At 37.9% G+C, this 26,462-nt stretch overlaps 3 protein-coding genes and 1 long non-coding RNA gene across 4 annotated transcripts in view; 2 read left to right on the plus strand and 2 right to left on the minus strand.

Annotated features, from left to right (window-relative positions):
- Positions 1-1,600: 1,600 nt before the first annotated feature.
- Positions 1,601-10,266, minus strand: LOC131784679 (DBH-like monooxygenase protein 1 homolog). The gene is made up of 14 exons (XM_059101489.2): positions 9,902-10,266; positions 7,355-7,501; positions 7,028-7,198; positions 6,830-6,913; positions 6,218-6,400; positions 5,968-6,070; positions 5,680-5,843; positions 5,458-5,533; positions 5,178-5,263; positions 3,601-3,639; positions 3,372-3,431; positions 2,794-2,921; positions 2,518-2,650; positions 1,601-2,286 (listed from the first exon to the last, which is right to left on the minus strand). The coding sequence occupies exons 1-14, from the start codon at positions 10,217-10,219 to the stop codon at positions 2,128-2,130; spliced, it is 1,851 nt and encodes a 616-aa protein (XP_058957472.2). The 5' UTR covers positions 10,220-10,266; the 3' UTR covers positions 1,601-2,127.
- Positions 3,880-5,170, plus strand: LOC136283399 (uncharacterized). The gene is made up of 2 exons (XM_066172201.1): positions 3,880-4,207; positions 4,366-5,170. The coding sequence occupies exons 1-2, from the start codon at positions 3,976-3,978 to the stop codon at positions 4,911-4,913; spliced, it is 780 nt and encodes a 259-aa protein (XP_066028298.1). The 5' UTR covers positions 3,880-3,975; the 3' UTR covers positions 4,914-5,170.
- On the plus strand, positions 9,651-12,009 carry LOC136283402 (uncharacterized). The gene is made up of 3 exons (XR_010718762.1): positions 9,651-9,758; positions 11,645-11,717; positions 11,864-12,009. It is a non-coding gene; the product is annotated as an uncharacterized lncRNA (long non-coding RNA).
- Positions 12,010-12,284: 275 nt separating this feature from the next.
- LOC131784678 (uncharacterized) overlaps positions 12,285-26,462 on the minus strand; it is a 34,115-nt gene continuing 19,937 nt past the window's right edge. The window contains exons 29-51 of the mRNA XM_066172199.1: positions 26,094-26,337; positions 25,171-25,313; positions 24,648-24,896; positions 24,102-24,379; positions 23,390-23,495; positions 22,684-23,031; positions 22,382-22,417; positions 21,979-22,105; positions 21,540-21,611; positions 20,422-20,493; positions 19,934-20,005; positions 19,722-19,793; positions 19,384-19,455; positions 19,171-19,242; positions 18,764-18,835; positions 18,467-18,544; positions 16,979-18,030; positions 16,369-16,583; positions 15,773-15,944; positions 15,372-15,432; positions 14,852-15,044; positions 14,184-14,366; positions 12,285-13,395 (exon numbers count right to left, since the gene is read on the minus strand). Coding sequence (XP_066028296.1) covers positions 13,273-13,395; positions 14,184-14,366; positions 14,852-15,044; positions 15,372-15,432; positions 15,773-15,944; positions 16,369-16,583; positions 16,979-18,030; positions 18,467-18,544; positions 18,764-18,835; positions 19,171-19,242; positions 19,384-19,455; positions 19,722-19,793; positions 19,934-20,005; positions 20,422-20,493; positions 21,540-21,611; positions 21,979-22,105; positions 22,382-22,417; positions 22,684-23,031; positions 23,390-23,495; positions 24,102-24,379; positions 24,648-24,896; positions 25,171-25,313; positions 26,094-26,337 — 4,112 coding nt within the window. The 3' untranslated portion in view covers positions 12,285-13,272. The remainder of the gene's footprint in view (positions 13,396-14,183; positions 14,367-14,851; positions 15,045-15,371; positions 15,433-15,772; positions 15,945-16,368; positions 16,584-16,978; positions 18,031-18,466; positions 18,545-18,763; positions 18,836-19,170; positions 19,243-19,383; positions 19,456-19,721; positions 19,794-19,933; positions 20,006-20,421; positions 20,494-21,539; positions 21,612-21,978; positions 22,106-22,381; positions 22,418-22,683; positions 23,032-23,389; positions 23,496-24,101; positions 24,380-24,647; positions 24,897-25,170; positions 25,314-26,093; positions 26,338-26,462) is intronic.

Raw genomic sequence — 26,462 nt, forward strand, 5'->3', positions numbered from 1 at the left:
CCGAAGAGATGCCGAAACCAACCCACCCTGTTGTTGCTGCCTGAACAGCAGAGGATACGGTTTTATTTTCCCAATTCACCGTCCAGAATAGTTTCATTTTCTCGTAGGTATCTAAAACTGCTTCGTGAGCAAACTCAGCAGACAATTCAGCGCCGTTGGCAGGGACCAAAGCTGAAATTGCCATCAACACCAAGGAGAACATGTTGTCGCCTTAAGCTCGCTGTTGCTCTTTTGACAACTAAACCTGGAGGACGTCACTGACCATTACGTAGATCGTTTCGTAACTAAGAGACAGATGCACATGGGGATCACAAACTCATTGTGATTGGGCAGACACCTTACCTCACGACCTCCAGAACTGCCCTTCTTAATTAGAAACTAAGGTCGAACCAATGCTGACGGCCATCCCTCCACAACGACCACCTCTTCACACCGAACATTTCTGTCTTACCCTGGTGGACAGTTCACTTAGGCCTTTTTCCCTCTCTTGACACTCCTCACAAGGCGAAGGCCGCTAAGCCGCAGCGTAGATGCTACATAACTTCTCCACGACGTTTGACAAAGTAAAATACGTGACAAATCAATCGGGCACACAATATTTGACAGTGTTATACAGAGGCGTAATAAATGTCTGTATAACTAAAAACAGCTGTTCTGCAAACTTGTATCTAATCATTCTGTATCACTCGTTTCGTTTTGTTATCAACCTGAACATGAGCTTTTGGTTTCCTAAGAACTGCTATGCTTTGACTCAGTTACCTCTTTTTATTTGTACGTATCTTGGCGTTGTTGTTGATGTTGCTTTGTTTAGTTGTTTTGTTTTGTTCTTTTTTTTTTTTAAGTATGAATGCTCTGCCCTTCGGAAAAATCAGAAGTCACACTGCTCGTACTTTAAATAACCGCCACCTCACGACAAAGTTTTTGTTCCTTTGTTCCAAAGTCAGACTTCGTAGAGACTACCGGGTTACATAATAGGTTACTACTACCGGGTTACATAATAGGTTACAGAAACAGGGAGATAAAGTTATTCCCCAAAGTTAGACTTCGCAGAGACTACCGGGTTACATAATAGGTTACTACTACCGGGTTACATAATAGGTTACAGAAACGGGGAGATAAAGTTATTCCCTAAAGAAAACGCTAAAGCCGACTACATCAGCACACTTATTCCTTCGATCTTCAACAGAATAACGCGCTCATTTCGGATTAGAAATGGCAATAACGTGCTTAGGATGGAATCCGGCAATCGCAAAGGAGACTCCGCAAGAGGAACAGTAATGAAGGTGGATGTGAAGATAAACTTCTCTGGTTACCTGGTAGTAAGTTCCCTTGATCAAGCCAGAACTTTAAACGGAGGATCAGATAGATTGAATCCCCAATACCATCTTAATTAATCGTGCCTAACGACTTAAATATCCCGCGTTTATAGCTGGAATAAAAAGCAGCTAATGCCCCAGTTTGTTGATGCTAACTTTTACAGAGAAGCATGAAATAGCGATAATTTGTTGGTTGTCAGGGGGGAGCATAATCTGTGGTTGGTTTAGTGCAACCTTCTTGTATGGAAGAGATTTCCGAGGGTGAAACTACGACGGGATGGGTGTAATCTTGTTTAAAGCTCGTTAAATCACTGCTTCCAATTTATTGTCTGTTAATTGGTGCAGTACATCGTATATAGGCTTTAGGATTAACAATCTATGCGTCATCTTCGCTATGCAGAAGTCGTCGGTTCTTGAACGCATCTGTGTGTCACACTAACACCTCTTGTACTTTCTAACTACTTTTGTTAACTTAATGCAGGATCAGAAGTGAAATTATCCAAACAGTGTTATTATTTATCATCATTAATTTTCACACACTGTTTTACCATTTATCTCTAATGTTACAAGTTGATCTAAAAAGGAGGAGACCGTCAAAATTGATTCATCTAATCATATTTAAAAAAAAACAGATAGTCTTCCCGATGGATCTCCGTCCTTCAGATTTATCGCAACACAATAAAAGGGAATCATGAACACATGTGCAAAGTCATCAGAACTATCAAACTGTTTATTAATTTGCTATATGTTTATCTTAAAATACGGTTTCTTTTATCATGCGTAAAAAAAGAAAAAAGCTCCTCCTCAAATCTTACAGCAACATCAAATACACCATCAGCAAAGAAAGAAACAAAGAACGCGAGGCAGTCACCATGGCAGAGGCAGCAGCTGGTTGATCACACTTTGACTCTTTTGGTGGTAGAGAACGGGTTATCTTTGGCACTGACAACCTGTTGCCGGGTATTTTTCCCTGGCAAATACGAAATTAAATCGATTAGCATATAGATAAACGACTCGAAAAATCCGAAAATCATGCGACACTTTTCTGTTGAAAAAACGTACTTTGTAATTATCAAAACGGAAAAAACATCAGTGTCGGTTTCAGGCTGTCTTTCTTAACTCCACTTTTTTACCTTTTTGATGATATACCAAAATTTAAGGAAATGATTTATGACATACCCTAGTAGGAGGGTTTACTTACCCAAAGACAAGGTACCAGAAATGTTTCAGCTTCGTTGTATCTCCTCTGCAAGTCTGTCGCCATTTCTTTCGTCCAAGTAACATTCGCACCAACAAGAGGATTAGACCACTCAGACGTCACGTTGAGGGATGCGCTGCCATCAGAAATAAGCAAATAGTGATCGAATAAATGAACAGTCGCTAAAAGAAATATTCATCCAAAATTTCCGGGCGCCATCCTTGAAACTTCAATTCCGAGAAAAGTCCGCTGCCGGTTAGGAATATCAACAGTACTTACATGTTACTTCTGATGAAGTCTTGTACTGGGTCTCTTTGAAGACTGACGCAGTTTAACGTGACATTCGACACTTTTGGATAGTAAAATAAGAAGTTTAGGCACATCTCTTGAGAGGTTGCTATTCCACCCTAAATATATGAAGCATAAAACGAAATAATTAAATAAATGAACAAAATAGCAACAGATCTTTCGCAACGTGGAAACTCCAAGGTTATAGCGCAATGATTGATAGTAATATATGATACCCAACTGAGGAGCTTCAATCCCGTAACTTTCCTTGAAGACCAAAAGAGGTACAAGCTTACTAAAGGTACTACATTTATGGGATTCCCTGTATAACAAAGTACAACAACTTCAAAACAAATCATAAATTATCCTCAGGCAGGCAGATGAAGATATAGGGCTTTCCAAGGTTGTGATTAAAGTAAGCGCCAAGTAAGTTTCCGATAAACTACTGCCGAAAAACTGTTGACGTGCTTCTGAGCGAGTTAACTACTAGAGAGCTACATCATACGTTTTTTTATAAATATACCATCATAATGTGTATGATAATGCATTTTCCCCTGCTGTCAACTTACCATTACGAGCTTATCGCGGTCCATAGTTTGATATTTGCAATAATGAATCAAATCGTCTCCCTAAAAGACAAAAAAAAGTCAATATATTTGGCAATGTTTGATTTTCATGTCTTAATGTCGATAAGGCATTTAAAGTTGAGCAAATGTATTTAACATTTTTTAATCCTTGTCTTTGCATCAGAAGATTTTCAACTCTTCTTAAAAGTAAAATGTGTTAAGTGGCTCTCACCGGTTTTACGTGAACCTCCTTCCTTAAAATTTGTATATCCTGCGAAAGGAAAGTTAACTTTTCTTTATGATAATTAGATCAGGTAACCGATCGATTTTTTAACTGATTGAAGGGATAAAAACGAATGAAGGAATATTTCTTTAAAAGTGACTACATGCATAGTTAGTAGAGGAGACTGGTTATGAAAGCCGGCGAGCTTCAAAGACCGATGTCTTTGTTTTGATTTTTGCCTTGTCACGTGATCGCGACAGTGCACATTTATCAAACGATCATGGCGTCCGTCGAGTAGTTTCTTGTTAGTTGTGCGATATGTGTTAGGTTTCTCCGTAATTTTCATCAGTATATGGTTGTCATTTTGCAAGAAATATAAAAGTTATGCCAGGGGCTAATTGCTCACTATTTGACTGTGGTTCGTGCAGAAGAACGAAGGGAATTGGTATTTGGAAGTTGCCTGTGGCAAAAGACGAAGCTCATGGAACATGGCGAGAAGAATGGCTTGGTGAGATAAAAAAGACAAGAGAAATGGATCAGAACTTCAGGGAACAGTTGAAGAGCGATAGAATATATACCTGTGAGAAACATTTTGCGCCCGAAGATATCGAAATATGTAAGTACATATCTATATTTTCTTGTTAAATTTTCGGATTTGCTTCGAGTTAGTTTTCACCGATCAGTGTTGCTGCTGTTTGAAGTTCGTTCTAAAAGTGGATATGGTTTTAGGTTTGACTATTTCCAAGTTTGACAATTTTATCTTTTCTTTGGTAGATCAATCTGCGAAAATGACCAAAAAGGAGCCCAAATTTGGAGCTTTGCCGAAGCTGAACATGCCTAAGAAAAGCCATGAAAGCAGCAAGCCTTCACCACGTCCTGAACGTTCGGTTGTAAAATGTAACGAGGGGCCTTTACCACACAGCTGCTACAAGGGATTTTCAGAGCTCTGCCAACGAGTTAAAAGCCTAAAAAGCCTTGGTGATTGGAGCCTGGAGATCTTTGAGGACAAAATTGTGCTGAAGAAAACCGTGCATCCGTACGTTCTGCCACGTTTGGAAATTATTATGGATGACAGTCTTGGCTTTACTGTGAAAGTATTTGGTTCCTATTTACCTGAAGATCATCCTTTGTACCTGGACTATCGTAGAACAGTTCGAAATATTATTGTATCTAACTTAATAAGGCAACTGGAGGGATACAGGTTGTGTGATGGAGTCTCTATAATGGAACTTAATGGGAAATTGTATCATCATGTTATACCATTGAGTCATGACACATTTGGAGAAGAAGAGGAGCAGCAGTTCCCACTATGCTACATGTGATACTATCATAGGGGTGAACATTCCAGATAATTGTACAACCAACAGTGCATGCTTCTGTTCTTGCATTCGACGAAATTTTAAACTTCCTCTCCTATTGTCAAAATTTCCGTTTCTTTTTCTGAGAATGTTTTCAAGAATAACTATGTAGGCCCACTTATGCCCGTCGCTAGCAGTTTATAAGTTCATCACAGAATCGATTATACGTATATGAATAACAAAGCAAACTTAAAGTGGAGATAAAGAAGCGTTAACTAATTCATTTACCTGAAAATTAAAATCATAATTGTCATCACGGACAATTTCAGGTAATTCAACTCCGTTGCGGACATGTTTCGTCCATGTTGCACGCCCTGATGGAAAAGTATAGCAGTATGACTTTTATGAATCTGCACTCAATAAAAAAATCAATGGACTGATTAGACATTATCAACTGCACAGCATGTTGTCTGAGACAATAATGAGTTCTTTCTAGCTTGTATGTATTTTGTATTTGGAAATAGGAAGAATATGAAATAGTTTAAGTAGACATCAATAATGGACTAACCCTGTAGATGAGTGTGAAGGAAAGAAGCAAAGACCTTTATCCCTTTTTCTGGAAGTGTTGTCGATTCCAACGTTTTCTGAAAAAGGGTGGAAGTAGATCAAGGTGGGAATACATTTATGCATTACATTTCCAGGTGTTTGAGCAAAATTTCTTTCGATGAGAAATGCCGGCACACAAACAGTTCCCAAATCTCAAAGAGCAAAATATCTGCGACAAAGTTACCTGATAACACTCTTTGGGGCAATATCCTTTAGTTAACCAGGATTCTTGTTGTGGCGGGATTACCATATACGAGGTAACTGCTTCTCCGACTGTCATTGTACCAGCATCGTAGTCACGGAGGTGGGGAGTGTAGTAAAAACGAACTCCCGAATTGTCTTTTCGTCCTATAAAACAAAGTAACGATTCAAATGTGAAAACACAGCCCAAGAGACTTTTTTGAAGCTCAATAACAGCAAAAGAGCTGTTTTAAAGCAGCTTAATATCAACAGCAGGGACAGATTCACTGACCTTCAATATTCTCTGGATTGTCATAGTGTAGTTCTAGATAATAATTATTTGGTGAATCTTCCGTTCCAATCGGGTAACCAGTGTGCGTTGGATAGTAAAATGCCTAGGCGTTAACAAAATAAATAGTAAATGAGATCACTAATTCTGCCGTGGTGGGTTTTTAAGGTAAATACAAATAGTTTTGATTTGCATTTCAATTTTAATAAAATTATTAACTTCATCTAGAGTATCATCAACCAAAACTCCTTACCTCGCCTCCAACTCCCCACGCCGCTACAACAATTTGAGAGCCGTAACACTCTCTTAGTGGCATATTTGGATCCTCGCAATCATACCCAGAGCCATAATGGCTGTCATTATAGTTCCCTGGACATGCGTAGACCACAAGATGATGGACGATGCCTTCGTTTCCCTTTTTTACTACTGGCTCAAACTGAAAAATGAAAATGATGAAAGTTATGGTGGTCAGACTTATCTCAGAGGAAGTTTAAAACGTCCTATGAGAGAAATTTCAGTACAGGCTAGAGGGGCTACATCGGGTAACAGAAAAATGCGCGTAACAAACAAAATGTTTAATTTACAGTTGACCATTATCAATATGTATGAAAAACGACGAAACGATTTTGTGAAAATGAAGCTAAAGGTCAACTCTGGATGAGAAAGACGTGTAGGGCGACAAAGCCCACAAGTGCCAAATGGAGGGTTTTATCGTTGAATCGTCTCAAGTTTGGTCCAAATGAATAACTAGCTGACCCATGGGTGACTTGATTAAACTGAATAGTGACAATAACAAGTCAAAGACGATGGAAAAGACACTGAAAACAATTGACCAGTAATAAAGTACATCAGTGTAATGACAAACCTTTGTTATGTGGTGTTTGCCTCTGATTTCCGGGATCTTGACGAGAGAACACCAGTATGTTGTGTGCTTTTTGGGAATTGTAACCTGTAATATGATGTTATCAAGGATTTAATTTTTAACTGTGATTTGGGACAGAAATAAGTTTTCGTGAAGAAAAAGATTAGCATCTTGTAATAATGATCAAAAGCATGTACCCACATTATAACTGAAAACGTCGAATTGCTTCCATCCTTTCTCATCCACAGTTTTCTTGTCCAATTTATTAAGGAGAAGGATACTCCTTGAACCCCTAAAGGTATGTTTCTTGATGTTATTCTCAGACTTTGGGTCTTCTGTGTGATAAGCAAAAACGACTTTTGTGGTACCTTGCTGAAAGAAACGTGAAGAACAAAAGCGCATTTAGTGGCAAGGAAAAAGCACTAAAGTTTCCATCCTTTCATACTCAATTGGAGAAAAATAATTTTATAAAGTCAAACATATACAAAATGCGAGGAATATAAAATATTTAGCGGTTGGTTTTTATACTTCAATCTTCCTATCTTTAGGATCACAGGTGTCAAATTTTCTTTTAAACTTCAACACGGTTTTGCTGTCTGTTTCCTCCCAGCCAGTTAAATCGTAGTTTTTTTGCCAGTCCAAGGGCGGTAGACTCTCTGCATCAGCAAAACGATCCTGAAAAGAAGACAAAAGCGAAACTTTCATTTTATGTGTGATAATAAGGGAACAAATGATTGCTTTCAAATCAGGGTATAAATAGTGAGGTTCATGAAGGGAACGTTACTGTAAATAGAGTTGTTATTTAGTTGGATACACATTACTTTAGAGTTACACATCGATGTAAATTTCCCAAACCCCTCGGTTTATCATCCGCACGCTTTCCCCAAGGTTGCCCGGGCAAATCATTCACTTAAGGCTCGTACATCTATGGACAGTCAATGGACTGCTCTCTAAGGATGTGATGGGTGGCGCCACAATGCTACATCTCGAACTTTACTTGCCGCGAACCCATTCAGTGAGAGCCTCAAACAGTTCAGTCATTTCGTGCCCAGCTAGGTCGATTCGGACAGTTTCCTTCATACCCATGTACTAATAAGGCACGTGTCCATGTAAAGTATGTCTAAAGTAAGTTCGGTTTTTTATTTTAAATAGCAATATGACGTGAGATAGCTACGAGCACTGCAGTTTACAAAACATTGCTATATATTTACTCGTTGGCCCATGGCCGGGATGAATGAGTTTTTGAAACGGTTGGTGTGAAATCGTGGCAGATTGAAAGTTCTTTGCTTCTCAAGTTATATGAACCTTGATGACGTGGGGGAAGTTAGTGGGCGAGACTGTGATCGCTCGAATTGGCGATGCCACTGAATAGCTTTTAGCAGTGATCGTCGCGTCTTTGGCGTAGAGTAAAGAGTCCATAGCTCTCTAGGGATTGTTTAGACGATTAATAAGGCGCGATTATTGACATGGTTCTTTTCTGGACGCGCTCGAGGTGTTTACTAAGGTATTCAGGAAGGCTATGGTGGAAAATAGGGGTACAGTATTCTAATACTGATCTTATAACTGCACAATAGAATTGCATAATGTCCTGATGGCTAACACCAGCCCTCTAAAGGAGCACTAAGAAATGCAAGCGCTTATTTGCTTTTCTTATCGACTCATATACATGCCCGTTCCATTTCAAATCTTTCGATATCGTAACTCCTAATATCTTAGCACGTTGCTCCTTAGAAAGTTCCTTCCCACCGACTACTACAGGATCGAATGATTGCTTGTTCTTCTTAAAATAAATAGTCGATTCCTTGCATTTATCCGCACTGAGTTGCATATTCTGCTCATGAGATCAGTCCTAGACGGCGTCGACGGCGCTCTGGATGTTACTTCGGCCTCCCTTAGGCGCAATTTCGGCTATGGTGGTGTCGTCCACATACTTCCACATACGTACGTTACTAACTCTCAAGTCATTTATCATTAAGATGAAAAGCCAGAGGCCCAGTTGTGTGCCTTGCGGCACACCAGCGGCACACCTGCGACAAACAACTTATTTTCTTGGTATACGTCATTCCGTTTTCCGCATTCCTTCTTGTGCCATTCAGACAAATATAACATCATAATTAACATGATGAACTGTTTTAAAATCTCTCTTGAAAGCGTTAACCGCAGTGAAACAAACCTGTTACGAGCTGAACGAAACTAATTATAGCAAATTCTCTTATTCATCCATCGACCTTAATCATAGAAACAGTTTTTTTCCAGTTTTATGAGGTAATTAACGAATCTTTTCAAATGAGGGGTCTATTTTTGTAATAAAGATATGAATAATGTCTCTTATTTGTGAACAAGATGAGATCATCTCTTGTTTCTGAACAAAGGCTGATGTGATGAAAATGTGATCATCACGCACGCCTAATTAATGAATGGATACCCGAGAAAAATCACCATACAACTTTGTTACGAACTCGCATCATTATTCAATCTTTATAACAAATTTCCCCCACAAATTTGGTGGAGACACATTTTACTGCCGGTAGATAAATGGATTCAAAAGACAGTACATGAGAGGGAATTGTGATCCCTGTCGTGTCCTGACTAGTGTCAAGGATGCTTGTTGCCCTCTTTCCCTCCAAAAAATGAGAATTAATTGCAACGTCACAAGAAAATATGGCGAAACCAACTGAGCAGAAGAAGAAATTTTCTGCTCTAGCCTCATCCAGCATGCTTTATTCAAAACGCAGAACGGAGGACCGTCGAGGCTTCGTTATTCATTACATCGTTATTCATTATTCGTTATTTTGTAAACAATGATTCGATGATATAGTGACAGGCGGCTAATTCCGACGATCTTGTGCAACAAAATGAACGTGAATTGATGCTTTTTCTAATCATAACAACGACAACAAAATTAGATGAGGGGACGCAAGCGGCCTCAACTGTAAGTCCTTTTTAGAAATGTTAAGATATTATCCTAGCATCCCTAACATTCCGAGCTGCGCGAGAGTGTCAAAATCCGCGCGGAGTATCTGTGGAATGTTAACCGAGAATGCACGATGAGCAATAGTCTTACAATTGACCTACCGTCAAGTAGCCTTTGGAGTCCTTTACCCATCCAATAACCATGTCGCTACCCACCATCTTGCCATTCCCAGACGAGATTCCAAAACCTACCCATCCTGTAGTTGCCGCCTCAACAGCAAAAGACACGGTTTCCTTATCCCAGTCGACCGTCCAGTACAGCTTCATTAACTCTTTCGGATCCAAAGCTGCATAGTGAGCGTACTCAGAAGAGAGAACAGCGGCTCTGGCTGAGACTAGAACTGATAAAACCACGAGCACTGAAAGATACATTTCTTTCAGGCATCCGAGCTTAATCATGACCAAACGGTTTGCAACCATATAACCAGCAACTCTATAATTAGCTATATAACCTTACTCAATGCAATCTATGAATAGAACATTACAAATGCTAATTAATACTACATTGTTCTCGGATTTCAAGTATCCGTAGTTGAATCACATGAGCACTGAATCACATGATCATGTGATGCAACTACGGATACTTGAAATTCGCGTTCAACACAGTATTTGTAGCTATTTTAAGCATCTACAGATGCTAATAGAGATATCCATTATTTTATACTGGCCAAAGAAATAATTCACTCGAAGGGCTACTTTACATAATTTTAATTCCTAGCAAAAAAAATAATTCCACTATCCTCTCAGCAGGCTCAGAACAGGAGTGAAACGGAAACAAAATTCACACTGTATCGTGCAGTTTGAGTGACCTCTATAAGTGAACTTAGAATATTAGATTTAAATAATTCTTTAGATGATCAAGGGCTACAAATGATTCGTTAATAGAATTTTACACGGTCAAGTATGTGATCTTCACCGGTTAAAGAGTCAGGCAATGTGGCTTAGAGATTGGTATAAAATATAAATCAAAATCCAACAAACGGAGTGAAAATCACGTTAAAAAATGAAATCGCTGAGCACAGGTGTAAAGGTAATGTCTATAAACAAGGCTAATGAAGAAGAAGAAAAAAACAACAATCCTTCAAATATCATAACAATCCTTCACTGCATACGCAAACGTTTTGTCGACGTCAATACAAAACTGCTGACTCAAAATATATATAATTTGACACTGATTTCGGGCAGTTGACATGACTGTGCTGACTTATTATCTTCCTCTTCTTCAGTCCGTCAGTCAATGATGGTGTCATTTTTTTTAACTGTGTGCCAGCTGCATGCCACTTGTAATCTGTCAATCTATTGCGTAACATCTGTTTCTTCGTAACCATTTAGGCAAAGAGGGGCTGATCGGACCGTCACTCTATTTGCCATTCGTTTGCAGTGTTATCAGGGAAGGTTGCAAAATGTTTAGCGACTGGATTTTCCCAAAGAGTTCATTGTGTTTGAAGTCAAAACATCGACAAAACAGCGGTTGTAAAAGTGACCGCGCGCTACAGGTCATAAAGTTTGAAGACCGATTTCCCTAAAACATGCTTAAAATAAAAAACGAAAACTTATTTCGTCAATTTTTGCTCACATTCTACACATAACATATGGGATATTAAAATTTGGTGTTGCCTTTATTTATTATTGAGTTAATTCATTCTGTGTAATCCTACGGTATCGAGAACACGCCTTCATGAGATCACGGCTTTCATTGTACAGATACTAATTATTTACATATCTATTGATGCATTTAGTCAGTTATTTGTGTAGATTCTCTCACATTAAGAGGAATGAGAGAGAAACCTTGTTTGAACCACGGCTGAATAAATACTTTTTTGTCTTTCATGTACCAAACCTAAGTTCGAAATCATGGCAGTATTTTTTATGAGCTTATTGATTGCATGACGGAAGTTCTTATGGTTTTCTTATCAAGGTATTCATTCTTTTATTTACATATCTATTTATGCATTTAGTCAGTTATTCATTTACATTCTCTCGCATTTAGAGGAATAGGAGAGAAACCTTGTTTGATCTACAGCTGAATAAACGCTTTTTTGTCTTTCATGTACCAAACTTAAGTTCATGGCAGTATTATCAATGAGCATATTGACTGTGTGACGGAAGTTCTTATGGTTTCCTTATCGATATTGCAACGCAGCATAAATAGGATCGTCAAAAGGGGCATGTGAATCACGAGACACGAAAGGAAACTTTCTGTTCTGTAGCAAGAGCTAGTACCGTGCTAATGACAGTAAGTATAAACAAGAGCCTCCATTTGGTGCAATATCTGATCATGAGGGTCTCAATAGGGTTAACCGTTCGCCGTGAAACGGCGAACAAATTTATCTCTTAATTAACAACTTTTAACCGTTAGCCGTTTTGACCCTCATATCGGTCCGCGGACATTACTAGTGCCGAGAAGCGAACATTCTCCGTTAATTAGCAAAGCTCAAAGGAAACTGTAGGCTTTGAGGAAAAATAATGTCCTGGGACAAATGCAAGGGCTACTCGCTCCAAATGGAAGCTACTGAGTTGGCTATCCTTCAAACATTTTCTCGCAGCGTGCGAAACGAAACGCTTCCAAAAAGCCTGGCGTCGACTTTCCAAATAGACTTGAATACTGTAATTTGAACCGAGACTTCTATCTTCTTCTGTATGTAACAAAATTAAAACACTCCCCTAAATTGAATCATTTCAAAGAAGCCCTTCATCGCATTTGTTGCAAGATTTAAAAAGTGGGAAATACAGGATGCTTTCTAGTTTTAACTGAGCATTATCTGTAGAGTTGTCGCGTTCAGACCGATCGCACGGTAGCAAAACGTTTGAAGGATTATAAGGCCTCATATTTATGAGGCCTCGTAGTTATCAAACCGCTGGTTCGCCCATTCTCAATCGGTTTTTCTTTTTTCTTCTTTTAGTTTTTTCATTTTGTTTTCTTGCCCCTAACTTTTGTTAAATATGTCACTACGATGACATCATGATGTAAATATACATTTAAAAAAACCTTTGCCCAATATACGCTTGATTGGTTACTTTTAAAGCCCTCTGGTAACAGAAGCACCCATAACACTCTTTTATGTCTCCTCTGACCAAAGGTATGGAACAGTTAAAGTAAATTCGACTTTTTAAATCCGTTTTTTACACTGGTGCATGGTGGAGGGGAATGAGACTCGTCCTATGTGAGCAACTAAAACGCACACCCAAATCACGCACGCAACAAAATAAGTCTGGCAAAGAGTAATGAGCCCCAACGAAAAAAAAATGATATCATTGAAAATGAACTCCATTCACGATAGCCGAAAACAAATTAAAATCCCATGAAAGATTAAATGGGAACTGAAAGTATTTCTCAACATCGGACAATCATTTCGATGAGCCAGGGGCTAGGCAATGCATTTTGGGCGTAAATGAGTCTCCGAGCATGCGCCTCTTACAGGACGAAGTTAAAAAAAAAAAAAACCAGTTTCCAACCGCTGCATCGCTAATAACTACAAATTTGTATCCCAGATATCATTGCGACACCATAGCTCTTCCAGAAGGCCTCGAAGTTGCAAAGCTTTTGGTCGAACATCCGGGTCTTGTTCAAAGCACAATTGTATCATTTCTCGAAGCTACAATAGAAAAAGAAAAAAGAAAAGTGAGAAAGAAAAGTGAAAAAGAGAAGTGTATTTTGTTTTCTTACCCACAGACCGTCAAACTTAATGATACGTTCATCATCCCTCCCAGGTCCCATAATTATATATCGTGAAGAAGGAAGTTAACCCCTTAATGAGTGACTAACATCTTATTTCTCCTTTCAACGTCACCCCTGAATCAAACATTAAGGTCATGAGAATAAAGGAGATGGTCACTAACTAAAGAAGCTCTTGATTGTTTCACAAATTCTCCCTGTCAGATCCCTTGGAAATGTCTTGGGAGTAGTATGGAGAATATGCATACTGATGTTAGGGAAGGTTCAAGCTTCACCTTCAGAGTTTTTTTGTAGCATAGGGCGTGTCATGCGAGATATGTAGAATTGTTATGGTATTCGGAAACAATGTTAGGTGCTAATTTTTTAAAGTGTAATTGAGCTATGAAAAAATGTTTCATACTTCTAAAAATTCTTAATAGTTAAGTGATATTTATCACTTCCTTGTTGCCATTTGTGGTAAACTTTACCGTTCTTAAAGCTTAAACGCAATGCTTCGAGTTGATAAATGCAATTGAGACTATTGTAAACCTGTGGATCACGAACGAAAATCCATGCGAATTTTGTGTGACACACATAAAGAGTATGTCGTTGGTTAAGTATACCTTGCCGGATAATCAACGACACACTCGTAGCTACAAAGAACTGTTCAGCCCGAAATAAAAAATACCTTGAATTTTTTACAGCAATAAGTTTGAATGTTCAACCTACTTGTGCCACCTCTTCATCCTCGTTGCAGCTCTTAATCAAATCATTCAACAAGAAACCAAATTGAAGGATGTTTTTCCCTAATATGTCCTTCCTTTCATGCTCAGTTTTTGTAGATTCAGGAAAGTCTCGAGATATCAACTGGGCCGAACCAAATCCTCCCAGAATAGCAGCTATCGGGGGCATCTGCGTGAAAATTATCGAACTTGCGGATTACATTCATTGATTATGGAATATTCTGGTGTTAAATCTCGCGGTAGTTCTCTTTCAAGTGCAGGAAAGGGAATCTTCCACTTTACTCGCCAGGTTACCCTTTTAATTGAGACAACTAGAACCAATGGCAGTCACTACTGACCATACAAGCGTTAGTGAACATTATTTACCTGGATAGAGCTCGTAAAAATAAATACAGACAGTGGGATTGGGTGTGATTCTTTTAGTTGACTGACACGTGTGGTCTGTTTCCTTAATGATATTTGTAATTATACCTATTATACCTCTTATCGCCCTTATATTGACGCATGAAAGGACATTTCATTATCCGGGTTAAATTCGTAGCTTACCATGCATGCATGCTGTGATAAACCCTGGTGTTTCGATCAGCCAATCAGAGAGTGCGTAACATCGAAAATTCATCACATGAATCGTAGTTAGTTCATAATCTATCTTACCCTTAGTCCTCTTCCTATCAGCACGTGGGAAGTTGTTATTTCGTTATGAATAACACCCTTTCGTTCCAAGTATTCGATGGCATAAATTAAATCAATGGCCACAACTAAGACTAGGTCCAGGTTTAGAGTAACTCGGTTGTCATTCAAGAACTCAGCCAACGTCTTACTCGAAGTAAAGTCATAGCAAAGCAAACTGTGATTGAGATCAATAACATAGATAAGTATTAGGAATATTATAACTGTATTGACTGAAGGAGCTCTTAACTCAGTGATAGTGTCCTGAAGATAAGATTTTCTTTCACATTTTGGATTGATACCGACATTTCAGCGATAATTCGTAGAGAATATACTTTGCAAGGTTTACTTTTACGTTTAAATTTTCCACATTTGAAATCCTATGTTAACAAAATAGAGTAGCCATTCTGGGGAAGACAAAAGAATGAATTGCTACCGTAGGGACATTTCTCATAAAAAAGCTGGGAGATAAAATACGGGTTCGTTCACTCTTTAAATAGCTTACAAATAACTTTTCTTTAATCGAAGAAATTTTCCTCGCTTGTGATGTAGCTTGCATTGTTCAGCTAAAAGAAAAAAGATTCGGAAAATTCTGAAATCAGTAACCAGTTATGTGTTGTCAAAATTCACTTGGTAAGAAATAATCAATTAGAAGAAAAATCATTTTAAAGCCTTGGTGATCCTATGTAACTGCGAAGGACGATCATTGTAATCAAACGTTTCCCTTGAAAAATTGTCAAATGTCTCACTGCATGGGAAGACAACCTCATCATAATGTGAATAGCGTTGGCCTAAAACATGCGTAGCCATATGTAACCTATTTTCAGCCTATTTGTCCTTCATAACATCTAAACTAGATATAACGGAAACCGCCTTATATCGGAAAAATAGCGCCTGTCTTCCTACTTCGAGCTTTCCAGCAATATTTGATGATGTTTGGATGCCCTTCGCCATCTCCATTGAGTTCCTTGGCTATTTCTGTCTCCTTTTTCCAAGATTCCTCCTTAGCTTTTGAAAAATGCTTAACCAAACGCAAAGAAACGTCCTTTTTCTTTCCAGACCACGCCACAACAAAACCCTGAAAGAATTGATGAAAAAGTAGAACTGCAGTATATCATGATCACGTTTCTGGATGAATAGCGGATAGATATTCCTTTACATGACTTCCTTGTAATTATTTTTATCTATAAAAGGTTGAGTCCGTGCAAAATTTCTTTTTACTGTTTTTGAGTCGAGCGGATTTCTCCTGAGGTGGATGAGAGGAGGCTTTGGCTTCATTGGTTTCAGTGGCGAATGTAGGGGAGGGGTTCGGGGGGCCCGTTTCGGACGAGCATTAGAAATCATGACATTGATTTAAATATATTTCCAATATCAATATGAATATACGTATTTCTAAAACAATAATCGATAATGATCATCCATTCCGAAAACATTGGTATTTCAATGGAGATGAGTTTAATATACATTTATGACCAAAAACGGGCAATTCTTATCAGCCTTACCACCGAATGTGAAGTCTCATCCGAAAAGACACTTGGTGTTTCAATCAGGTTTAAATCGGTTTCAGGTTCCTCGCATTCTGGTATCTCTTCCAATGGACGAGAGGAGATGCTTGGAATTGGGGAGAGGCTGAAGGTTGACAAAGTCGTTTTTTGTGACTCACTTGGGAAGATCGTGTTTCCACGAACTAATGAGCTGAGTGAAGTACCTCGTGACCCTAACGGAAGGTTTTGTCTCATGTTAGAATTATGATAACTGAACTCATCTGCCTAGTTATTCTATGGACTAAAATATTGGGTATTTTTATGCTAAACTTTTCTTTTTGTAGTTACACTTTACATAAGAGATAAGTTGGATTATATTGTTTACATTGCAGATTTAACGTATTCTGGCTATTTAACTGCAGCAGTACGTGCCGCATTATTTAAGAAATGTGTAACCTTTTATCCAGTTACAACAAACACTATAACTCTCCCTTCCGATAATTGACGACACTGACCAATCAGAAGACAAAAACACCAAGTGTGTTTAATAGACAGCCGGATACCTTAACTAATTTCTAACATGTATCTAATTTGTATGAAAAAAAAGCATTGATAAAATGAGATTTACCTGGAGATCCTTCCCACTGATGTGAACTTCTTTGAAAATAACTTCTCAACCTGTCCTTCTGCTCTGTAACCTTCCTCTTCACCGAAGGAGTGGAAAATGTGTATAGTATAGGGTTTATGGACGAGTTTACAGGGAGGACAAACACGGCAATCCAAACGTAAGCTTGCTTTTCAGGATCATGAAATTTTCCGATCAGTGACAACATCCCAATGACAATTACAGGCATCCAACAGAGGAAATCAGTCAGAATGATAAAAGCCATTCTTCTCGCCATTTGCGATTCTCTGCTAATGTGCGTTGACCTGATATTCTTAGCGACATTTCTGACAGAGAAGAACATGACTATATATGCAGTGAGGATGTAAACAAATGATGCAAAATTCAAAGCAATAAAGATCCCCACAGCATATTCCCACCCAGCTTGACGATCTGACGACAGTTGGAGAGGAAGACAAACTGCAGACTTTCCATAAAATCCTGCGTATCGTTTATCGTCATAGAAATAATCCAACCCAAACATTGGAATCACAGATAACAGAGTTCCGAAGATCCAGATAACCGCCACAATAATGTAAGCATTCCCACGATTCATGCGTCTCATTTTGAAAGGAAAAACGATACAGATTAGTCTATCAGTGGTAATGAGTGTTAACATTAGGACGGACACTTCACTTGATACCATAGACAGCACTCCAGTCAATGCACACGTTACTCCTGACCTCCAATTGATGTCATGCTTAAAGTATTCCCCTTGCCATTGTACGTCTTTTACAGCAATAATAAGCAGATAGATGCCCATTAGAAGATCTGAAATTGCAAGGTTCGTTAAAAGAAATGAGTGTATTTTGTTATCTTCCTTCACGATTACTCGCATTAAAATGACGAAGAGATTTCCAAGAAGAGCGGTCAGCCCCAAAATCCAAATGCACACTTGGACCGCTTTGTTTTTCATCAGATCAGAACAGCTAGAAAATTCATCTTTCGGCGAAATGCATCCGACACCAGGGGCTGCTTTTTCGGCGTAACAACAAAGGATGAACTCGTCAAGGAAGCTGAAAAAGTAATGATAATAACACCCAGTCAACCGTTTGAGAGGCAATTTTTGAGTTGTTTGCATTTAGAATCAATAACAAAATTTTTCTCAGATAATCGAGATTACTTTTTTTTTCAGTTATTAGATTATAGTGGGTATGCTTTGACTTTTAGCAATAGTGTTATGTAGGTTTTAAAACGATTGTAACCAGACACTTCCTAAGATTTAAAGTCTGAAAGAAACCTAGCCTGTATTACTAAAAAAATTCAGACCACGTAGCTCAGTTGCTACTGGTGCCAAACTATTATACGCAAATCACAAGTTTGAATTCCGTTGAAGCCTGAATTTTTTTCAGGCTTCGTTTCTGCGATTACTTTAATTGCAGCTCAAATGCGAAGATCGTTTCTTTATTTTTATTTTATTGATTTATATCAGTCCAGCTAACAAGGACTCACATTTCCTTAAGACTGCGGAGTTCATCGAAGGCGCCAGGTGAAAAGTCTCTCAAACTGATAGAATTGTTCCGTAAATCTCTGAAACAAAGATATATGTGTGTAACATAACATTGAAAAATGAATGAAATATTCAAAAGGACGATAAAATGAAGATGCCTAATCTCCGTACAAATTTACTATGAACCTGGATTTAAATAATGACTTCATCATTGTGATTTAAGAAATGTTTTATGTATGCCTTTTGAATTAAAATCCAAACATTCCCCTTCCAAATTCGGATAACGAAGTGATTCTTACAATTTCTCCAATGAGGTAAGCCCAGCAAATGTCTTGGAGGTCAGTCTTTTTATCTTGTTGTAACGAAGAGACCTGAGAAAAAAATAATCGGGTACACAATTGTTTTCACTTATAATAACTGTTGGTGCTAGATGCATACTTTCAGTAGTTTTATTTGTTAGATAGCATTTATAATCGGAACAGCTAAATAGCTAAACTAAAATATTTTGTGACAAATGCCATTTTTTACTTAATGTATGCTTATTTCTGAATAATAATAAAATTATCAATAGTTCATATAATAATGGTTGCGATATTAATAATAATGCTAATTATAACAAACGAACAAAATAAAAAAACAGGAAAAGCAAAAGCATAAACAAGAAAATCAACAAAAGCAAATTTGCAGAGCAGCTCATTTCACTTACAGCACTTTGAGTCTTGTTAAGCCCAGGAATGTATTATCACTCAGCTCTTCCAGCAAATTGTTTTGAAGATACCTGCCAAGATATTGCCAGATCAAGATGGAGTTTTGAGAAAAAGTAAAAAATTTAAAAAAACCAAAACTCAAAACCAAATCAAATAAACAAAATAATAACCAAGTCATTAAAAACATCTAAAAAGTTTACGGGAGAACTTACAAGTATTGTAGCTTCCGGGCTCCCTTAAAAGCATCCATATCAATAAAATTTATCCGGTTTTCTCTGAAGCTCCTATGAAAAAAAACATGAAAAATTTGTAGTCATCTTATTCAAGGTGCACTATTTTTGAGTCGTGTAATCGATGATATTCATTGCAACACTTCTCCTTTACAAATAACAACTTGACCGTAAATTGTTATAAATACACATTTCAAAATCCTGAGGGCAGTTCTAATTGAGGATGAGGGCCCTGAATATTAGCAAACAGACCCTTCGATTTAAAGCTTCACTGAATCTATATACTGTTGATGGCAATCCTGCCTTAAAAATCTACTTACAATGTAGTCAAAGCTGCCAGTGAAGCCAGTGTTGTTGATGATATTTCCTCTATCAAGTTTAAACTACAGTCCCTAGATTAGAACAACAAAGAGGGGAAAAAGGCAGCGGATCAGTTTTGTTTCATTTATCTGTTTGGTCACCTGTTTATTACTTTTACTAACCAAATCACATCAGTGAATTATGATTTTTTTTTTCCACTTATCATACGTACAAAGTATGAAGATTTGACGCATTATGGAAAATTCCACCTGGTAAAGTCCTCATAAAATTTCCTTGAAGTTTCCTAGAAAATAATGACATGATTATTTTTTAATATTCTTTAAAAACAAGAAGTAATTACTACAGCTTTCTAGCTTCGCAAATGTACATGTCAGAAAAGGAGCAATTTAAAGTATGATTTGGTCATGACCAGCCAAAAAAAAAAGTAATGTCCTCATTTGATTAAAGCCAAAGCAAAACCAGTGTAAGAACTTGCACGTATGTTTCTGCTGCTAGTAATACATACTTTTCACTTACCTACTTCGAGTTCCGTACTGGTAATTACGGACCGAGTTTTGTCAGCTCGGATTTAAATCCGAGCTGAAAAAAACGAGGTTCCATAACATACGGTACGAACCGAGGAAATGAGATAAGCAAGATATTTATGATTTCTCTGAGTTCAAATAGATGGGAAGATTTCGATTCAAACCATACACTTACAAAGAACGCAATGAAACAGCATGTTCAAACGCTCGTTTCTCGATTCTGAAGAGACGGTTTTGACTCAAGTCCCTGGAAGAAGCAACAAAAAACGGTACATATTTTGATTTCGTTTGTCTTAAATTATCACCATTTATAATATTTTGAACGGCTATTTAAACTTCACATCATCCAAGATAAGATCTTTTGATGAAAAGCGTCCTTCAGAGCCTCCTATGAAATGTTTTTCTTTAGCTGAAAGACAAACTAGGGATTCTGGTCAAACGTATATCTATTTTCGTGCTCTTCACTTTTCATCAAAGAAGTGATGAAATTTATTTGGCCCCGGCCCTGAATATCACCCGCATGTCAGTCAATATTTAGGTTACTTGTTGTACAGGAACACATCTATTTTTGCGACTCTAACTACCACTCTACAGACCTTTACAATAAAGTTCAGATATAATGCGCGCTGTCATTGGTTAAAAGAGCGTGCTCTATCAGAGTACAAAGCATAGAGCTTAGCTAAAGCTGTCACGCCATCTGCCAAACTGTACTATGTCTGACCTTTTCCGGGACTTCTCTTTAGCTTTTTTCGTTAATTGAAAGTGAAATTTCGGAACAAGCCAGCCGGTAAGTAGCAACAGAAGAGCCAATCAAAGATTTTTAAACATGCCAAGAGCCATAGTTTACGTTATTATAACGCGAACAGAGATGAAAATCCTCCATGGGGAAAACGAAATGGGCAGTCCGAGATTTGAAGGTATTCACGCTCAGTTAGATTTCAAACTTTCGTATGGTAATAAAAATCAAACACAGCTAACGTTCGTATAGAATATAGTGTTAAAAAGCAAATCAGAGCAAAACAGGAATTATGAAAAATATAGCCAGACTGGCATAACTGTAAAAATTCATACTAATCATGCAGGTATCTGAGCGACTGCGATCATGCGGATCGCTCTGCAAAAAGTGTGTGGTGTTTCTCCTTACTCTTCTTTCGTGCTCTAGTCGCTTCATGCTTGCTTACTGCAGTACAGACCACAGTTAAGGCCTCTTTATTTGTTAAATCATTTGGACTGGACAAAAATAAATAATCAAGTCGCATTTACAATATCAGCATTTACTTAGAGTATACTTACAAGTAAGTCAACATCAAGAGGCCAGAAAATTGATTCGTGCGTAGATACGAAATCCTATTGTTCTGGAACGATCTGCCATGAAAGAAGTGATATTTTAAAATCAAGTTACAAACAAACATTACCACAAGTATGCAATCAAAACGCTTTGATCATCAAGGGAGGTGAAGACAAGGACAGAAAACAATATTGTTTTATCATCATTGTACTTCACCACAATGAATAACCAGTACTCTTATTACGATATCAATGGGTACTTATAAAATGTTTAGAAATTGAAAGGAAAAAAGGGTTTATCTCCAATCTTCTTCTATAAGCGCAAATAGATTTTCATACGTTAAAATAGCTCTAACATTTCCTTCATCTTAGATATCTGAAACCTTCATTTTCATTTTAAACTTTGTAAAGCACCAAACCGCTTACGAAGCGCTTCATATCTTACATTACAGCTGTATTAGAAGGCATATTTTCTGGTATGGCCTTCAACTCTCTTCCCTTTTTAACTGTGATCACGACGTGATCATGACGCTTAGATGAGATGATATTACACTCACAGCTTGAAGGGCAACCTTGTGAGAGAAATAAAGCTGCTTTAGAAGAATAAGAAGACAGAAGACAGACTATTCAATCGAGAGTATAAAGTCAGTGCATAAAACACTTTAGATAAACTTGTCTGTCCTTTTCAGTACAGCACCAGTAAATTTGGGAAGGATTGGGCGAGAGAACTCATTTACAGCAGGTCTCTCCGGGTAACATCACGACTAAAAGTGGGGTCCAAGTTTGACTGGATCGAGAAGACCTTAGAGCTCCACTGGTTCAAATCAACACTTTAGATTCCATGTTACCTTCAAAACTGACGCAATTGGAATTCCCAAGGAGAGCTATGGGAGGAAAACAAACTACTGTTAAGTGTCATTCGACTCTATTTACTTTATTGAGCGCAATTTTGCTATGAGAACTTAACAACAAAAAACTATAACTATAACTATCATTATTGTGAAAGTTATTCTTGTCTTAATCGTTATCCTCATCATTTCCATCCATCACAACATTCGCCAATCAGCCTGTCTCTCAAACCGTCAAACAGTGATTTATTTGTGTTAAGGGAAGGTCTTGTAAAGTGCGCTTGAACTTAGTAGTCCTTTACCTTCTTCTGATGTGTAGTGCATCTTGAAACCAGATCTTGTAACTTTGTCGTTGCTTACAAACTTAATTAACATAACATTCGTCGATGATTCAAGAAAGTCTGGAAATCGCAGGCCACAATATCTCCCGAGAAGTTTTTTTGTTTTAGTTTCGTATCCATCATAAACCTCAATGTAGTCACTATAACAAGATGGATGATCTTCTAACTGAAATTCCAAGAATCGTAGCTTTATATTTTTTCCCGGAGCAACCTTTATAGTCCAGCGACAGAGAATTAGAGGCGGATAATAACCGGGGAAGTGTGGAGAGAAGATAAAGCCTGATGAATTGGTCATATTTCCATTGCACCCTAAAAGACAACAAGGAAAAAATATGTAGACCATTTAAAGCAATTAAAGGTGGTGGTGCTAACCTCGAAGGGACTCACAACTTTTAATATGCCTTTTAAACTAACACTGCATGAAATACAGAAATAAATATGTTGACCATTTAAAGCAATTAAAGGTGGTGGTGCTAACCTCGAAGGGACTCACAACTTTTAGTATTCCTTTTAAACTAACACTGCATGAAATACATAAATAACTACACCAAGAGAAGATATATTAGTCAACATGAAACATATATTAAATAGCTGGCACTTAGTGCTAGAGAAAACAAAAAAAACCAACAGAAAAAAACGAAAAGTACAGCATCATGTGAACATGTACCTTGCGTTGCCCTAAGTGGGACTGGATGGCAATATCCAGGCTGTACTTGTAAACCCCTTACACCAACAAAACCAGGGTACCTGCCCAAATCTGCTTCAAAAGAAACCTGAAAATGTAACCATTCGCCATCTGAATAATATAAATTATGAAGGCAAAACTAAGAAGATGGCAGCTGCAGAGAACATTTTATATACACATACTTATTTGAAGCACATTGTTGAGACAGTTGAATGTTTTGCTTCATCGGCAACGTGATCAGCACAATAAAATATGTTTCCTTTACTGAAAATTGAAAGTTGAAACTTCTTCAATGTTTTTCACAATTAGTTGTTGGCACCAAGAGAATATTACATCTCTTGGGGCACTAAAAGTACATATGGTCTCTTGTTGGCACTGAATCGTATTTTGTGGCACAAATCTGCTCTGGACAGCAGAAGCCATTATCGATTGATTTCCCTTATTAAACTTTATTGTTCAAAAGAATCTAAGAAAGACACGAGCAAGACAATGATCACCCGGGGGCTGGAAGACAAGCGCGTACGCACTTATATCTCAACCTTTTTCACGCTAAAGAGAAGATAGACGAAATGTTTCTGATCAGTCTAGCGCCCAGCGGTAACCGATAACTTACTTCCATTGTAAACTCAACAAAAAATTAAGAGTTAAAGAAGGCATCGGTTATGATGTCGTTCTCATAATTTAGCTTACTCACTCTGTATTTAGTTATACTTGGCAGGGTTACTCTGCCATACTTCCATATTCCTTCCGTGTTGTTAGACTCGTTTGCCGCCCATATTAACCGTCTCGTATGGTTTGCAAGGTCCATTTGTTGATAAAAACGAAGGAAACGTATTCCAGGACCATGTATGATATACCTAAATAATACACAGATGCTGTGTGCATCATAAGATCGCTCATAAAGCGGACTTTCAAACACGGATACTTGTCGAGATGGAGATGTTCGGTTTGCTAACACAATGATGCGGAGACCTGAGAATTAAAATAAGATTTGTCGTTGGTTATTTTAGTGCACAGCATGGGATAAAAATCCATGAGCTAAACTAACAACGAATCAATGAAAAATTTCAATAAAGGGTACTCGATAAACATTGCTGACAGGGATCAAAATTAATGGAAAGTCCTGGTTATGTCGAACCTGTGGTTCGCTTAGTACACTATGAAACCTAAATTTCCACACAGAGAGTCTCATTGGGGCTACTTTTGTCGCCAGTATTTCAAAAGAGCTTTATGCACCAACCCTCATTGTCCCTACACGTCATTGGTCTTTGAATGTTAACTTCTCCAATGAAACCATACGTAAACTGGGACCACGGAACAATGGTATTCATCAAATCCTCGCCACAGCCGTGCGACATCCAGGTTATCACGTGGTTATCGAGAAATGTGTGGAATATGTTAACGTGGCTGATAATACCAATGAATTCGCCGGCTTTTGAGTCTAATTTTGCTTGATCTTTTGTTAGTCCAACCACAAATTCACCTTTACCTGTTAAAAAGAATATAGGTATAGTGCAGGTTTACCTTTTCTTGCATTTTTTAAAGTAAAGGGCTTCTTTTCAATGATCCTTTCAGTCTACTTTTTCCTTTTCTCTTCATATTTTCTTGTGCTAGATGCAGGGCTTAATCAAGGTTTTGGACACATTCCAGGTTGTCTTATTACCACGCACGTATTGACTGAGTGGTAGGGCCGGACGGGAACTTATTACGCACGAGGTTATGACGGACGGACCGAACGTAGTATTGTATGTCATCGTCATTACCTGGAATTTTTTCACCCGCAGAAAATCCCCGCCCTTGAAGTTGTCGTTGGTCAAAGTAGAAGTTCAATATTCCATCTGGAGACTTCCACGCCAGGCAAATATGATGCCACTTCCCGTCGTTTGCTTTGACACTGGTCCTTTTCCTGTAAAGTATATAATAATTTACCAAGAAAACGGAAAGTGTTATCTAGAGGCTGGTCGTAATTTTCTAACTAATATTCTTGGATACGTCATACTGCTTTTTCATAGATTTGTTGTCAACCTGAGATCAATAAATGCCTTAGAATACCATAGTAGTACAAATTACTGGTATGAAGGCCTAATGCATTCCTATATAATCCTTGCTTGTACATCGGAATTAACTACTGGAGGCCACAAGAGAAACCGCGTTTCTTTTTCAGCATCCCACCCATTCATCCCGGTATTCACAAGTTCTTCTGGAAATTTTGAAACAAATGAATGGTCATTTAAACTTAGCGATAAATCTGAGCTCGTACTGGCTTATGCCAAAGAATTATAATTGTAAGTATCGTAAATGGCAAGTTGGAAAACGTATATAAAAATTCATCAAACATACCAATTCATGGTAAGATTCGTCATTGTTACCCACATAAGAAAAGGAAAATTACAACCAGAATATATTTCCCAATATACATATTATCGTTTTCCCTGAATTCGGCGATAACAAGCTCATTCCAATTCCGCTCCGGCTTTTCCTGCTTTTCCTGCTTATACCTTTCTTTCAGTTTTGTTTCTTTCCCTGTTGTGAGCATTCTTTAAACATTTCAGAGTTAAGATAAAAATTTACCACTAGAAAAGCAAATACCTTTTCAAGGATACTTCGGACTTTAAAGGTACTGAAATCAGTCAAGCAATTATAAAGCTAAAGCCTTGTTCATGAAAGATTAACGAAAGAAACGTACGATTTTGTCTCGCCAGTGTAGACATAGAATCCTCTGTAGTCGATTAGCGCAATCGCAGTAACGTATCTTCCCTTTTTTTCATAGCGCACTCTGTACCAAAACGGAGTGCCTGCACTGGTATCGTCTGACGATTTCATCCAGAAGCAGACAGTGAAAGCCACGAGATCAGGCAAATCAGTAATGTTTACATAGCCGCTATGGTTAGCGGTAAAGTTCAGTTGGTAACTGCTTTCTTTCTCAACGCCTACAAGTAAGTAAACGAGAAGATTGTTAGTTCGAGGCGGAGAATATTGCCAAATAAAACAAAATGATAAAGAAGGAGAAGGAGAAGAAAGAGAGAAAGAAAGAAAAATTCTGAGTATGCCTACA

The sequence above is a fragment of the Pocillopora verrucosa genome, chromosome 9 (genome assembly GCF_036669915.1).
Source record: "Pocillopora verrucosa isolate sample1 chromosome 9, ASM3666991v2, whole genome shotgun sequence".
Classification (NCBI taxonomy): domain Eukaryota; kingdom Metazoa; phylum Cnidaria; class Anthozoa; order Scleractinia; family Pocilloporidae; genus Pocillopora; species Pocillopora verrucosa.